Source organism: Palaemon carinicauda, chromosome 1 (genome assembly GCF_036898095.1).
Source record: "Palaemon carinicauda isolate YSFRI2023 chromosome 1, ASM3689809v2, whole genome shotgun sequence".
In the NCBI taxonomy this organism is placed as follows: Eukaryota; Metazoa; Arthropoda; class Malacostraca; order Decapoda; family Palaemonidae; genus Palaemon; species Palaemon carinicauda.
Window position 1 is genome coordinate 210,496,149 of NC_090725.1, and position 16,421 is coordinate 210,512,569.

The 16,421-nt window shown below is 39.8% G+C and overlaps 1 protein-coding gene across 2 annotated transcripts in view; it reads left to right on the forward strand.

Annotated features, from left to right (window-relative positions):
- LOC137653751 (ribosome biogenesis protein BMS1 homolog) overlaps nucleotides 1-16,421 on the forward strand; it is a 254,922-nt gene that overhangs the window by 175,119 nt on the left and 63,382 nt on the right. For both annotated transcript variants that reach the window (XM_068387387.1, XM_068387378.1), the window contains 2 exons: nucleotides 7,952-8,140; nucleotides 8,286-8,525. In XM_068387387.1, coding sequence (XP_068243488.1) covers nucleotides 7,952-8,140; nucleotides 8,286-8,525 — 429 coding nt within the window. The remainder of the gene's footprint in view (nucleotides 1-7,951; nucleotides 8,141-8,285; nucleotides 8,526-16,421) is intronic.

The window sequence follows — 16,421 nt, forward strand, 5'->3', positions numbered from 1 at the left end:
TTTTCTTTCCTCTCTGAGCTGTTTTCCCCTGTTGGAGTACTTGGGCTTAATAACATTTTACTTTTCTACTAGTTTTGTAGCTTAGCTTGTAATAATAATGTTAATATTAATAGTAATAAGAGTTATTTTTTTATTTGTAATTAAATTAATTTTATTAAAAAGGTAACATGAGGGTAAATTAGGTGTAAAATTTGAGGTTGGGGTATCAATAAGAATTATTACCACAAGTTCTTCGGTTCTACTATCGCGTTTTTGGCTATAGCATGGCAATATGGATGCCTCTTAGATGTGGTAGCAGATAGTTATGTATAAACTAGGAGAAACTCATATCAGCCTGTTCAATATAAAAACATGCGCTGGAAGTTTAAACTTTTGAAGTTCCACCTATTCAAAAGCCTGATTAGAAAGATCATTCCACAATTTGTTCATAACTGGAATAAAACTTCTAGAATACTGTGTAGTTTTGAGCCCTATGATTGAAAAGGCATGACTATTAGAATTATCTTCATACCTAATATTACAAGCAGGCTGGTACTGTCTGGGAAGATCCGAATACAAAGGATGGTCAGAGTTATGAAAAATCTTATGCAACATGCATAAAGAACTAACAAAATAATGGTGCCAGAGATTAATATCTAGGTCAGTAAAAACAAATATAATAGGCCATAAGTTCTTGTTCAACCAATTACAATGAGATTTAGCAGTCAAAAGCTAGACAAGAATAATACTCGAAACAAGGCAAAATGAAAGAATGAAAACACTTGTCCAGAATAGATTGATCACAGAAAATCTTAAAAGACTTTCTCAATAAGCCAATTTTTTGTGCAATTGAAAAAGAAAGAGATTGAATGTGTTCCTCAAAAATAAATTTGCTATCAAGAATAAAAGTAGTATAGAAATAGAGAAACGTTATCAATGCTTAGATCCTGATATCAAGAAGCACCACCCTAGACCTACTTACAATCATACTTTGAGTTTTATTAGCACTCATCTTCATGTCCCATAATTTGCACCATGCACTAATTTTAGCTAGGTCTCTATTAAGGGATTCAGCAACCCCAGACTTACATTCAGGCGATGGAATTGAAACAAAGAGAGTAGCATCATCTGCATTTGCAATGAGGTTGTTTCCTATGGCCAAACTACAGTACATATCATGTGCATGTGATGCAGTATGAAAAGTAGCAGGCCAAAAACCTTACCCTTAAGAACGCTAGATATCGCATTCCTATACAGTATATCATTTTAGAGTAAATAATTGTAAGCCATTGTGATTTAAAATTTTGTATTCATTATGAAGTGATCATGTAATTGCTGAGTAATCCCACCTTAGATAGCCGTCAAAAGATATAAACTACTTGTCGTTAATTGACCTTACATTATACAAAAATGTAAAGAAAATTTCCTTTTGTTTCTTTCGAGGCAGGAAGTCTACTATAATGTATAATTATAAGGCATGCAATGAACAAAAAACTCATCTTTTGATGAGAAAAGAAATAAGTGATTTTGCCCCACAAACACACACACATAGAGTAATATATATATTTAGTTGATTAGACTAATACATTCATTCTTTCATCTGTTGTCCCACCTTACGTGTAACACTATGAACTGGATAATTCAAGTGTTTGTTATTTTGTAGGCTTGGTAATAGGAAATGCACAGTTCACTCTCACCTGACTAATAACGCATAGAATTTCAAAAGATGGAAATAATTACAGTAAGCCAACTCATGAAAACAATGGACAATACAGTACTTATATGAAATATACTGTATATCTAAGACCTGAAATTAAATTATTTTGTAGAAATGATAGTTGAGGAAATGGAGAATGAAATAATTAAAAAATAAATCGCGTCACCTTTCATAGTTTTTATAGCTATTATGGTTACAAGTGCACTCTGACTTATCAAATATTATGTAGAATACCAATAAATGAAAATAATGGCCTAAGGCTAACTTTCACTCGCAAAGACAATTACAATACTAATAGGAAATATATGGCCAAGGCATAAAAAGTGGTTTGTTTTGTAGAAACTATAGTTGAGAAACTAAGGAATTGAATAAAAAAAATAAATCATCAATGTTATTGTGTTTACTGCTATTAGTATTACAATATGATAAGTGAGGAAATTTCGTGAAGCCTATGAAATGCAAGTAAATGATGTAAGAATTAGGAAATTTATAAGAAAATGTGGGGAATATTTATGTGGAATGAGACATTTTTAGGTAATTATTTAGTATGGAGTTATTTTGGTGTGATATTAGATTTAAGTTTGTGATGGAATTCAACTAAGTGGCTTCCAACAACTTGTCTGGGTGGTGTTTTGGGTGGCATTATAGCTGGGAGTCAGAGAGAAAGTGGCCGGGGGGGAAGAGTGACTTTAGAGAATGCTTCTTGTGTGATTTTATCACATATGACAATATGGAAATACACTAAAATAACCCTTACATAATTATCAATAAAGATTAGAATACCAAGTGTCTCAGTTGGTGATGAAGTGAGGTAGGAGGATAACTACGTCTCTTACCGGGGGGTGCTGGGTGGGTTAGTAGTGCTTCACGCATAGGAAAGGTTGTCATTGATGAAAAGAGAGTGATTTAATTATGCATGGTATCATAAAACACACCAAAATTGTCCTGCAAAATTTGGAATAAAGGTTAAACTCTCAAATTCCTTATTGGTTGATTGGAGAAAGATAGAGGAGGGGCTAAAATCAAGGCAGGGAGGAGCTTTTTAGTGAAATTCATAGGTGTGACATACAACCATGTGTTGTACTCTGGATTTTAACTCCCATAGGGTTTATATTTGTAAGTGACGTATCCTTCACATAAAAGTGCATTGTATCTGGTATGTTTTGACGTTCAGTCGACATCATCGTGGTGAAGGGGTTAACAACAACTCTTTGCAATCTAATAATAAAAAATTCAGTAATGATGCTAAGAAAAGACCCACCCACTCCCAAATGTTTAAGTTTAAAAACAAGGGCCTCATAATTAACATGGTCAAAAGCAGCACTAAAGTCCAGGCCAATCATACGAACTTCCTGTCCCCAATCAAGGGATTTCTGTACAACATTGGAGATTGCAAGTTGGGCATCACATTTACAAACTAGAGAACAAATGATTACCCTCAGCATACCTATTTAGACGTTTTGCTAAGAGATGTTCAAAAACTTTAGATAATATGGGAGTTATAGAAATTGGGTGGTTATCAACTGGACCAGAGATACCATAAACAAATTTACACGATCTAGTAACATGACCAATTCTCCAAATGCAAAAAAACCTCTTCTTTCTAACTTTCAAAAAATAACATAACTTAAGACTTAAGAAATAAGTAATCTATAAAAAAAACATTAGGATAAATAGCATTTGGGTCTACACCTTCATAAGCATCAAGGTCCACCAAGAGAGTTTTAATTTCACAGGGCCAAGAAGTGAAACTAGTTAGTTTAGCCTCAGGAAAACAGGAATGAAGAAAATTGAGTTTCTCATTACTCTGCTTCCTGTCGAGCACATCAGCAAAAAGAGTTACTTTTTCCTTTGGACTGTGAGTGACAGAGCCATCTGTTTTAACCCTGGATAGGTACGCTCCTCGGACACCCCTTTAAGGGTATACTCGGACGCGAACGACCCCGACGCCAAAAAAAATTCTTGAAAAATCAGTTTTTGCAGTAACCTCCTTTTTTCTTTTGCCAAAAAAAACTTCAATGAATGCTTAAAACAACTGTAAAGATAAATACTACTCATCTGCAGAAAAACTATTTATTATAAATATTTTAAAAAATTAAGTAGAAAAAAAAAAGACCTGACATAAAAATTCATAAAAAAAAGTTTATACATATATACACAAATCCTTTTAGGAATTGATTCTTGAATGTTTAGGACACATCTTGATGTATTTTGGATGAAGTCAGACCCATGGAGGTGAAGATCTGAAATGAGAAAAAAAGGGTAACTTTTTTTGGCCAAAAAAATTTGTCCAAATTTCATGAATTTTTTTGGGTACCCAAATGAAATAGGAAGTGGCTAATTTTTTTAGGGAATAAACATATGTTATCCTAAAATAGAAATATGTAAAAAAATCTTCATTATTTTGTAAATTACATTTATATCAGGGGCCATATCTAAAGGTAATTTTTTGAGTACTTAGAAATTTCGTAAAAAAATACATATATTTAATATATAATATGATATTTATGCAGGTAAAAATATACCAAAATATCACAAATTCTATAGGGAACAAGAATATATATAGATAGGGCAGCTTACGCTTCGGATATGTCCACAAAATGGCCGCCAACCACACTGACTCAGACTCCCTAATCTGCCACTTGAAATGTAGGAAGGGTATGTCAATTTCAAGGTGTTATTTACTAATCTAATTATTATTGGATATGCATAAAAATTGTATGGTGGGTTGCTGGATAATTGTCGATTATTTTACGACTATAAAATTAAAATTCTGACCCAAAAAATTTTTTTTGAAGGGAAATAAAATCGAAAAAAAAAAATGTAAAACAATATAATATTTTAGCTAAAAAAATTTGATGATATTCAATCAAAAAAAAAGTAAACAAAATTTTCCGACAAATAAACATCTAGAGGAATCATTACTCTGTGATAGTTCCTTAGTACGTAGTAATTTTGAAAGAATTGGGAAAAAACGAAAAAATGGCAATCACCGGAAAATTGAACACATACCTATATATACGCCATATCTGGCTAAAAAAAAGATAGGCATGGGTAGCCAGATCATCTAGAAACACTTTCCAACACTATAAAAATATAAGTTTTGCGACACTACTTGCCAATTCCTTACGGTAACATGACTAAGCAAAAAAATGCAAAACAAATAAAAAGGGGCACTCGCGGAAAAATGGCTAACATTCTAATATACGGCATTTCAGAAAAAAAAATTCAGCCACGTGCTAGGCAAACCATCAAGGCACATTTTCCGACAAATAAACATCTAAATGAATAATTACTCTGTGATAGTTCCTTAGTACGTAGTAATTTTGAAAGAAATGGGAAAAAACGAAAAAATGGCAATCACAGGAAAATCGAACACATACCTATATATACGCCATATCTGGCTAAAAAAAGAAGATAGGCATGGGTAGCCAGATCATCTAGAAACACTTTCCAACACTATAAAATTATAAGTTTTGCGACACTACTTGCCAATTCCTTACGGCAACATGACTAAGCAAAAAAATGCAAAACAAATAAAAAGGGGCACTCGTGGAAAAATGGCCATTCTAATATACGGCATTTCAGAAAAAAAAAATTTCAGCCACGTGCTAGGCAAACCATCAAGGCACATTTTCCGACAAATAAACATATAAATGAAATATTACTCTGTGATAGTTCCTTAGTACGTAGTAATTTTGAAAGAAATGGGAAAAAACGAAAAAAATGGCAATCACAGGAAAATCGAACACATACTTATATATACGCCATATCTGGCTAAAAAAAAAATAGGCATGGGTAGCCAGATCATCTAGAAACACTTTCCAACACTATAAAAATATAAGTTTTGCGACACTACTTGCCAATTCCTTACGGTAACATGACTAAGCAAAAAAATGCAAAACAAATAAAAAGGGGCACTCGCGGAAAAATGCCCAACATTCTAATATACGGCATCTCAGATAAAAAAAAAAGACATGCACGTGTTAGCCCAACCATCAAGGCACACTTTCTAACACATAAACATGAAAAAAAAATCAATAATATACGGCAATTCCTTACTACGTAGTAAATTTTTACAAATATTGAAAAAAAACAGAAATTGGCAACCGCAGTTAAATACCCAATATACCAATAACTACGTCGTATCTGACAAAAACAAAATCACGCATGGGTAGCCAGATCATCTAGACACACTTTCCAACACTAAAAAAGCAAAAGTTTTACGACACTATTTCGTAATATCTTACGGAAAAATGACTTGGCAAAAAAATGAAAAAAAAATGAAAAAGGGACACTCGCGGTAAAATGCCCGACATTCTAATATACGGCATCTCAGATAAAAAAAAAGACATGCACGTGTTAGCCCAACCATCAAGGCACACTTTCTAACACAAACATGAAAAAAAAATGAATAATATACGGCAATTCCTTACTACGTAGTAATTTTTACAAATATTGAAAAAAAACAGAAATTGGTAACCGCAGTTAAATACCCAATATACCAATAACTACGTCGTATCTGACAAAAACAAAGTCATGCATGGGTAGCCAGATCATCTAGACACACTTTCCAACACTAAACAAGCAAAAGTTTTACGACCCTATTTGGCAATATCTTACGGAAAAATGACTTGGCAAAAAAATGAAAAAAAATGAAAAAGGGGCACTCGCGGTAAAATGGTCCTCGTGGTGATGAACGACATTTTACCTAAAAAAAAAATCATGCACATGGTAGCCAAACAATCCACCAAGACTTTCCACAACTGATAACCTATACAAGTTGCACCATTCTACGACAATTTCATAATACGTAATAACTTTGATAATTATGCAAACTACCTTAGAAGGGTAAACTCGGTCGCGCTCGACCCCGACGCGTCTCAGAAATCGGGGAAGGAGTACAGCTACAGCAATGCACATCTGGACACTACTAGAGTGTGTAGGGGAGACACCCCCTGCAGGTCGATCACCCACAAATTCAGTCACGGGGGTGAGTCACGTGAGAAAAACCTGTTTTTTTTTTGACGCTCGGGGTCGCAAACGACCCATCGTACCTATCCAGGGTTAAGTAAAAGATTAACTGTTAAGCCTACACTAAAGAGTGCAGATTTAAGGGTAGCCAACTACTTATGTTCCTGAGTTTTACCAGAAAGGGTTTCTTTTATGTATTCCTTCTCAGTTGAAACATGAACTCTCTAAGCAACAGCTCTTAGCACAATACTGTATAGTTATCCCAAGTCATTTCTGATGTGTTACCTTTCCAAAGATGATATGCTAACTGCTTCTCCAAATAAGCACCTTAGAATTCTGCCAAAGTCATTCATGCAAGTGCTTGGAAAAGACAGATCACTTTCTTCGTAAATTACTTAAAATACTGCATCCATAGATCGCTGGATACATTTTTAAGGGGCCCAGGGGTAGCTGCAGAGCAAATAGTTTGAAACTTATGTCTTAGCAAGACAGTTAACCCTTTGTCACAATTATCAGTTATTCTGAACATAAGTGTGTATGAGAGCAGAATGAATTAGTGGACTACATTAAAATAATGTAGTACATTATATATGGTGTTAGGTGACTGCACATAGACTGGTTAAGGGAGCTAAAGGAAATTTGTTCCTTAGATTATCCTTCAGGTTGTTGCTCTCTTTTCTTTGATTGACTTTAGGTACAGTAATATAATCCAGTGACCTTTCAAATTGCCAAAGGTGTGGGCGAACAGTGATTGGAGAGTACATCTATTGGTGGCCATTTTTCCTTCATAAAGAGTAGAGTGATGTAGGGACAGTCTTAACAAGGGGCCCCATATAAGAACCAAAAGTTTTATAGTAAACTGTAGTAAGATTAATGGTGTTATTTGTTTAAGAAACTTCACTATTTCTCTTTAAATTGCTTCTTCAACAACATTTTTAAAACGATAAATAGATTTCATATATAGCAACAGCCGTAAATTATCAAATAAGGCCAATAATAATATGAAGGTATTCCTTTTTCTTTTTTGCATTTCCAGGGGATTAATTTTGTTTTTAAAAGTTTCCTATTTTAGTGGGAAAGAATTTTTTTTATTGTCATAACAAACCAAAAATATTCTTCCACGTCAGTGCATGTTGGCATTTTTCTATTTGAATAATTTTTTAGTGAAGGGGCTTGAATCATTTATGAAATTCAAATACATATAAATAGCATACAAGTTGTAAATTCTTGTTCTATTGTTAAGTATTGAGGACTGTAACACTAACATCTTGTATGTTTCAGTTAAATCGTAAAGAGTTCGAGGGTTTGGATGATGAAACAAGAGTACAGTATGAAGGTTTCAGAGCTGGGATGTATGTTCGAATGGAATTTGATCGATTCCCATGTGAATTTATCACCAACTTTGACCCTAGTTATCCAGTGATTGTTGGCGGCTTACTGGAAAATGAAAATAACATGGGATTTGTTAGAGTAAGTTCTTATGTATTTTCTAAACCTTTTTATGAATAGATGGAAAAGTCAAATATGGATATTTTGAGAAAATTTGTTCAATTACAGTTATAAATTATGATGTAGGTCTAGTCACATTAAATATCGAAACTTTTTTAATTTTTAGGTCCGAATCAAGGTCCATCGTTGGTATCCAAAAATTCTCAAGAACAGAGATCCATTGATTCTTTCATTGGGATGGAGAAGAATCCAGTCTTTGATGTATTATGCCAAAAGGGAGGACAACTTCCGCATGCGATCATTAAAATATGCACGAAAATATCTTCATGTGGAGGCCATGTTTTGGGGACCTGTTACTCCAGTAAATACAGGATTCATAGCTTTTCAAAACATCACAGATCGTGTGGTAAGATGGTTTTATTGTATTATTTTATGATTATCTGTTGTTTAGATGATTTACCCAATGAAAGTAAGTCACAAAAATCAGACTGTCTAACAGTTCTAATTAATCTGTAGTAATAATTTTTAAGATTACATTAGTTCCAGTTTGTATCCGGCACCACTCATACCTAAAAGTTATTGGATAACTAATGATTTCAATTTCAGTTATCATAGTGCCTAAAAAATTTCAGAGATATTCATTATTAATAATATATGTATATGTGTATATATATATTATTGTATATGTATATGTATATTTATATATATGCATATAATATATATATATATATATATATATATATATATATATATATATGTGTGTGTGTGTGTATGTTTATATATATATATATATATATATATATATATATATATATATATATATATATATATATATATATATATATATATATATATAACGGATTTTGAGCGAAGCGAAAAATCTATTTTTGGGTGAGATGGCCATGTCGTCCTGATGGAAGTTCCTAAAGGGTAGCTTCCTTGGGTATATATAACTACGGCGATATTCCCAGAGAATTTACCTTAAGGTACCCAGAATTCTAACTCCTGGAGCGAATATCCCTAATAAAAGAACCAGGGATATCGCGAAATATCAGAGGACGTATTCTTGACACGCCACATAGCAATCTGCACCCCGAACAGAGTTAACACTTCGAAGGGGTCAATTGGCAAGAAAACGAAAACGAGAAAGAAAGGAGAGCCGCTCGCGAGGTATCTCTCCTCTCCCGTTTCGTAAGCGTGCATTGCACCGTTCAAGGCGCCATCTGTATTCCTTGTAGCGATACACGAGGTGCTACAGATACTGTATGTAGGGAGGGGACCTACAGCCCTTTAAAAGAAAGGGAATGGCGGGTCCATCAGGACGACATGGCCATCTCACCCAAAAATAGATTTTTCGCTTCGCTCAAAATCCGTTTTTTGGGCTCAAGCCATGTCGTCCTGATGGAAGTATACCAGACCATTACTGTATCTGTGGATTCTCAAAACGTGCCGTACTCCCCGAAGGTATTTCCCGGCCAACTAGACCTAGAAACCTAAGATGTTACCGTCATACATCTTTTCAACTAACCATAGACCATGTTAGTGCTTCCTGCCCCCTACAGGGAAGAGTCCTACTAGACTCTGGAAAAGTCTCGAAGAGTACATATACTGTACCTATGTATGAATAACAGACAAGCCAATATAGTGGTCTCACCCTATATCATGTAAAGCATAGTTTGTAAAGAACCACTGAGTCAATATGAAATATCGACCAGTTCTCCGTTCAATACTGGATTGGACAAAGGTTTATATCCGAGTAGGCGGAAAACTTGCATATCCGCCACCGTCCCCTTAGGGCATGGAGTCCTCCCGCCAAGGGAAAGCATAAACCAATGCAAAGAATGCTTGCATAAAGGAACAACCTATTAGAATTATCCCAGATAAATATACATAGAACGTAATGCAAAATTATATCAAATAAATTGACACAGGTGAAGGAGACGCAAGGTTCACAAGAACTAGTTTATTGACAAACAATAAATAAAACAGGTTAAACAACTATTATATATATATAAGAGAAGGATAACCAACAAATAAGCATAAGCATGATAGTAAACAGAAACTTGTTTATCTGAAAGAAAAACATTAGCTCCCCTTTTAACATACCGAGGTATCAAAATCATAAAAGTCTGTATTACTAATCAGTTACATTAGCGTTGGAAATGCTCGGCACACATGTCTGCACTTATGCTAGGTTCACCTTTGAAAGTGGAACAGTCAATGTGGGCAACCCAGTGCCCTAACACTTAGTTTGTAGAACAGTTCATAACTACACACTCACCCCGGAATTAATCGTCCCAATTAAATCCACTGTTCCTCGCAGAGTTAAACAGCAGGGTTAACGACACTACCCACTGCCACCACAGACCTCTTTAGTTGCTCCACTTGCTTCGCATAGTGACGAAAGAACACTCTGGAAGACTTCCAGCCAGTGTATGAACAAAGATGTTCAAAATCCATACAATTAAAGAAATTTAAGGATGAGGCAACTTTCCTCGGATCGTGACCTGCGGGTGTACTGTCTGGATCCGCTCTGCGAATAAAATAGGTGATTTTCGCCCTAAATTGTTTCAGTGATAAATTTGAGCCTGATGTTTCTCCCCTGAATAGTTGACCACTCCTGAAGTCTGAAGTTCTACGAAGATAGACCTTTAGGCATTCCACTGTACATAGAGATGCATCTTCTTTCAGAGGGCAGATTCTCTAGGGACCCCACCTGTTGGTGGGTAACTCATTCTTGGCGAGAAACGTAGGATCCGGAAACAGGTTCAGTTCTCCCCCATCCAAGAACTGAACACGACCCTCCTCTCTCGAGAGGGCTACAATTTCACTAACCCTGGCCCCCGACGCGAGTGCAAATAGGAAAATAACTTTTTGGGTCAAATCCTTTAAATCATACTCCTCGTTCAACAGCGAAGCGAAATGAAGAAATTTATCTAAAGACCATGAAATGGGCTTTGGAGGTGCTGATGGTCTGAGCCTAGCACAGGCTTTCGGAATTTTATTAAAAATATCGTTAGAGAGGTCGACCTGGAAGGCATATAAAATGGGTCTTGTCAAAGCAGATTTACACGTTGATATTGTGTTGGCTGCTAACCCTTGACCATGGAGGTGGATGAAGAAAGATAAGCAGAAGTCCGTCCAGATCTTTTGCGGATTCTTCGTCTTGACAAAGGCCACCCATTTCCTCCATGATGACTCATATTGCCTTCTAGTAGATTTGCACTTATATTCCTCTAGGAAGTCTATACTGTCTTTCGAAATCCCGAAACGTTTTCTCACCGCTAGGGAGAGAAAATCATGAGCTGCAGGTTCCGGGTTTTCTGTGATGAAGCGCAGACAGTCGACTTCTGAACTCGCTGGGTCAGAACTGGATCTGGTAACGGTAGACACTTTAGCCGTAGTTCCAATGCCAGAGGGAACCACACGCTGTTCGGCCACTTGTGAGCCACTATTGCCGCTACTCCCTTGAAAGATCTCAGTTTGTTGAGGACCCTCAACAGAAGGTTGTGAGGAGGGAACAGGTAAATCCTGGACCATCTGTTCCAGTCGAGGGACATCGCGTCCACTGCTTCCGCCAAGGGATCCTCGTACGGGGACACGTAAAGGGGTAACTTCTTGTTGTCTTTCGTCGCAAAGAGGTCTATCTGCAGTTCTGGGACTTGACTCAAGATGAAGGAGAATGATCCTGCGTCTAGGGACCATTCCGACTCTATCGGTGTGAACCTGGATACTGTAGAGCGTCCGCTGTCACATTGCGGACTCCTTGAAGGTGAACTGCCGACAGGTACCACTTCTTCTTTTCCGCCAGTCGAAAGATGGCCAACATCACCTTGTTGAGTGGTGGTGACCTCGATCCTTGCCGATTCAAGCATCTCACAATCATCTCGCTGTCCAGCACCAACCTTATGTGGATCGAGCGACGAGGGGAGACTTTCTTCAAGGTAAGGAGTACTGCCATAGCTTCCAGAAAGTTTATGTGAAATGTCTTGAATAGATTGGACCAAGTCCCTTGGGCCTTCTTCCGATGAGAATGACCTCCCCACCCCTCCTTCGAGGCGTCTGTGTGAATAGTCAACGAGGGGGGAGGTGGCTGAAGAAGTACCGACTTCTTTAGTTGCCTGAAGAAGTACCGACTTCTTTAGTTGCCTGACATGGGACCAAGGCCTGAGAAGCGTACGTAGACGAAGCGGAACTGGTCTTATTAGATCTCTTCGCGCGTTTGATGCATAACCTCTCCAAACTCCGGTTGCATCCTTTAGCTGTGCTCTTAGCACCGGGTCTGTTACTGAAGCAAACTGGAGAGAACCCAGCACTCTCTCCTGTTCGCGTCTTGATATGCTTTCGGAATCCAGAAGTCTCTTGACAGAACCAGCTATCTCCTTCCTCTTCTTCGCCGGGATGGAGAGTTGGTGTGACACTAGGTCCCAGTGGATTCCCAACCACTGGAACTTTTGAGATGGAGAAAGTCGAGACTTTTTTCTGTTGATCTTGAAGCCTAGATACTCTAGGAACTGGATCACCTGTAGGGAAGCTTGCAAACATTCTGTCTTGGATGCTGCCCACACCAGCCAGTCGTCCAGGTAGGCTACCACCTGGATTCCCTTTAGGCGTAATTGTTTGAGAGCTATGCTCGCAAGCTTCGTGAAGATCCTTGGGGCTATGTTTAGCCCGAATGGCATGGCTCTGAAGGCGTAGAGTCTTCAATGTAGCTTGAACCCTAGGTAGGGGGAGAGTCGACGATTGATTGGAACGTGCCAATAGGCGTCTGACAAGTCTATAGAGACGGAATATGCCCTCTTGGGCAGTAAGGTCCTTATGTGTTGCAGTGTTAGCATCTTGAACTTGCAGTTCACAATGAACTTGTTGAGTGGCGACAAATCCAGAATGACTCTGAGTTTTTCTGAGTCCTTCTTGGGAACACAAAACAGCCTCCCTTGGAATTTAATGGACTTTACTCTTCGGATTACCCTTTTCTCCAAGAGTTCTTGAATGTACTCCTCCAGAACGGGGGTGGAGTGTTGGAAAAATCGAGGGCACGGGGGTGGAGTGCTGTACCAGCTCCAACCCAGTCCATTTTTGAGTAGGCTGTGGGCCCAGGGATCGAAGGTCCACCGATCCCGAAAATTCTGAAGTCTCCCTCCTACCGGTATCATCTCACTTTGACTGCTGTTGCCCTGAGGCCTTGCCTCCTTGACCGCGACCACCCCTGAATCCCCTCCCCCTTGAGGGGCGTCTAGACGAACCTCTGGCTGCTCCTCTAGGCTTCGCTCGAAAGGTAGTTGACTGCCCTTCGAACGCTGGGTTAAATGCTGGAGACTGCGTCGACACGGCTTGGGGTACCCACTGGTACGTGGTCGGGCTTTGTGCCACCATCTGGGGCACTGTAGGCATAGGAAATTGCTGTTGCTGCTGCTGTCTGAATGGCTTGGCTGGCCGAGAGGGTAGCCTAGTCTTCTTAGTCTTCCTCTTTGGTTGGGGACCCTCATCCGGGGAAGACTTTCTCTTGAGGGATAGGCCCCACTTCTGGAGAAGGTTTCTATTCTCCGTGGCGGCCTTATCTACAACCTCCTTGACCGCTTCACTAGGGAAGAGGTCTTTGCCCCAAATGTTGGTGGAGATTAGCTTCCTTGGTTCGTGCCTCACCGCAGCCGAGGCGAACACGAACTCCCTACAAGCCCTCCTAGCTTTGACGAAGCTATAAAGGTCCTTCGTCACTGTGACTAGGTGTGTCTTAGCCACTACCATGAACATCTCATGGACCTTGGGGTCACTTGCTATTGTCTCCAGAGTTGTTTGATGAGACATTGAGGCAGCAAGTCTTTCTTTTGTCTTATGCTCCCATCGCAAAAGAAAGTCAGACAGCTTGGGGAGGTTCTCACCGAACTGACGTCCGGCAATATCAGCCTCCAACTTCCCGACTGAGAAGGTAAAATGGACGTCCTTCCAGTCCTTGTGGTCCATGGGTAGGGCCAAAGACAGAGGTTTACACTCCTCCAAGGAGGGGCATGGCTTACCTGCCTCGACTGCTTTCAGCACAGCCGTAAACCCTTTCTGCATAAAGGGGAAGGCTCTAGAAGGAGAGGACACAAAGGAAGGGTGCTTCTTACTCAAAGCAGGTACCTTCGAGTTTGAGAAGCCCTTCTCTTTCATCGAGCTTGACAATAAAGCTTGAGCCTTAGCGTGGTCCAAAACTATGACCTCCTTTGGCTCTGTTTCTTCCTTTGAGGCTGGTTCCTTCCTTAGACGGACATAACAGTCCGGATACGACTCCTTGCTGGGCCAGAATTCCACCTCCTCAAGGGGGACTGAGCCCAACTTCTCCGAAATGACGATTTTTCCCGTCGTCATAGGCATGTGCTCAGCATACTTCCAAGGGTTAACATCTGAGCACAAGGGAATGTCTTTCACGCTGAGCTTCTTCTGGGGCCCACGTGATGCTGCAAGTCTCCGCATCTCCAGCTCCATTGCAGCCGCCTTCTCATTATTCTCCCTCTGCATCTGTTGGATCATTCCAACGATAGAAGAAAGGGTCTTTCCCAGCTCCTCTGGGAGAGAGGACGATGTTGAGGGAATAGGTTCAGGGGCCTGAACCAGAGTAGCCGACACCTCGTCGACCTCTTCCTCTTCATTGTCTGGAGCCTGCTCTTCATCCTGGTCTTCTGCCAGGTGGTCATCTTCTAGACGCTCGGACACCTCCGACATCCTATCGTCCAATTGGATGTCCTGCAGGGCGTCCGCGACTTCAGAATCCACAGGGATCTGAACCACTGGTATCTCCACTTGAGGCTGGGGAATCACTGCATCAGCTGACGCCCTGGGGAAAAGGTAAGCCCTCATCTTCTCACTTGGAAGATAGGGCCCAGAAGTGTTCTTCTGAAAGCCCCTTACCCAGGTACGAAGCTTATCCCTTGCTGCGTCCCTTGACTCCGCCGTCTTAGAGGAATCAAAAGCCTCAGTAATCAGGTTTGTGCACACAGTAATTACCTGCGGGTCCCAATACCGGAGATCACCTTTGGAGACTGCGCATGCTGGGTGCCTCCTACACAAATCATGTCCGCAGAAGTTCTTGCTGCGGACGTTGCAGAAAACGCTTCCACACTTCGGATGGTCCTCCTGTAAAGAGAAGAAAATTCCATGAGTATCAAGTGAACTACGTATCACTGGATATACATAGCTTAGCACAACTAAACTAGAAAGGAAAGACACACACTTGTATTTCCCGCACAGTCAATTGCTGCAACCTTCCAGATAATAAAATCGTATGGTTAATCTATTCTAGAGCAACCAATGAATAATTTCCAGAGGAAACAGGTGTAGCTCACACCCAAAAACTGATTTTACAATGCTGGATAGTAGACAAGAAATAACTCACTTTCTTTATCTGTAAGGTTACACCAAAGGGTTGTGCGAGACAACATAAAAGTGTTAGAAAAACTTAGTGTTGTAACAAATACTATACTATAGTTTTCTCCCTACAGTATATACTATACTGAAAAATACTGGCTACAGTATAGAAGGGCACACACCTTAACTAGTTCTAAAGTATACTACTTATGAACTATAAGGTGGAAGAACGCTGGTTCAAATGCATGTGCCGGCCGGCAACTACACAAGAAAGCACCCGGCTGCCGGCCATTAATCGTAGCGACCAGCAGACAATGGTGTGATATATAGCCGGCCGGCAAAGGTATACAACCGATGCCGGCCGGCAGCAAAAGAACCAGAGAACTCCGACTGCCCGGCTGCCGGCCACTCAGGCCGGCAGCCGGGCTAGGGTACAACACTAGAAGAAAAACAGAATGGATGCCGGGATAAGAGACTGTACTACCTCATAACCCGGTAACCCGAAAGAGTGCACATAAGGAAGGGGAGAATATAACTTCAGGCTTCCTGACCAATGCCATCTGGCTCTACAGACAAACATGGATGAGAGACCAAGGGAGGTCCGGGCAGCACTCAAAGCAGAAGACCCTTGCCGGCCGGCACGCACTGCCGGCCGGCAAGGGACTGAGTCAACCCCACATCCTAACCTATGCTATGTACAGATGTAGAATGACGGACAGGGATGCAATGGCTAGGCCATTACAAAGGAAAGAGGGGGAAAGGGAGAAGAGGGTCCTGCCAACCTTGCTCTAGTAATGAATCACCTGCAGCCAAGAAAACTCATCTTAGCCTAGGGGAGATCCGAGGAGGGAGGCCAGCAATATTTGCCAACTCCCTCGGAACCAAAGCAAGGAAGACGTTATTCACAGAAAAGAGGATCTTATCCTCCACACGAGAACAACAACACTGGACTAGT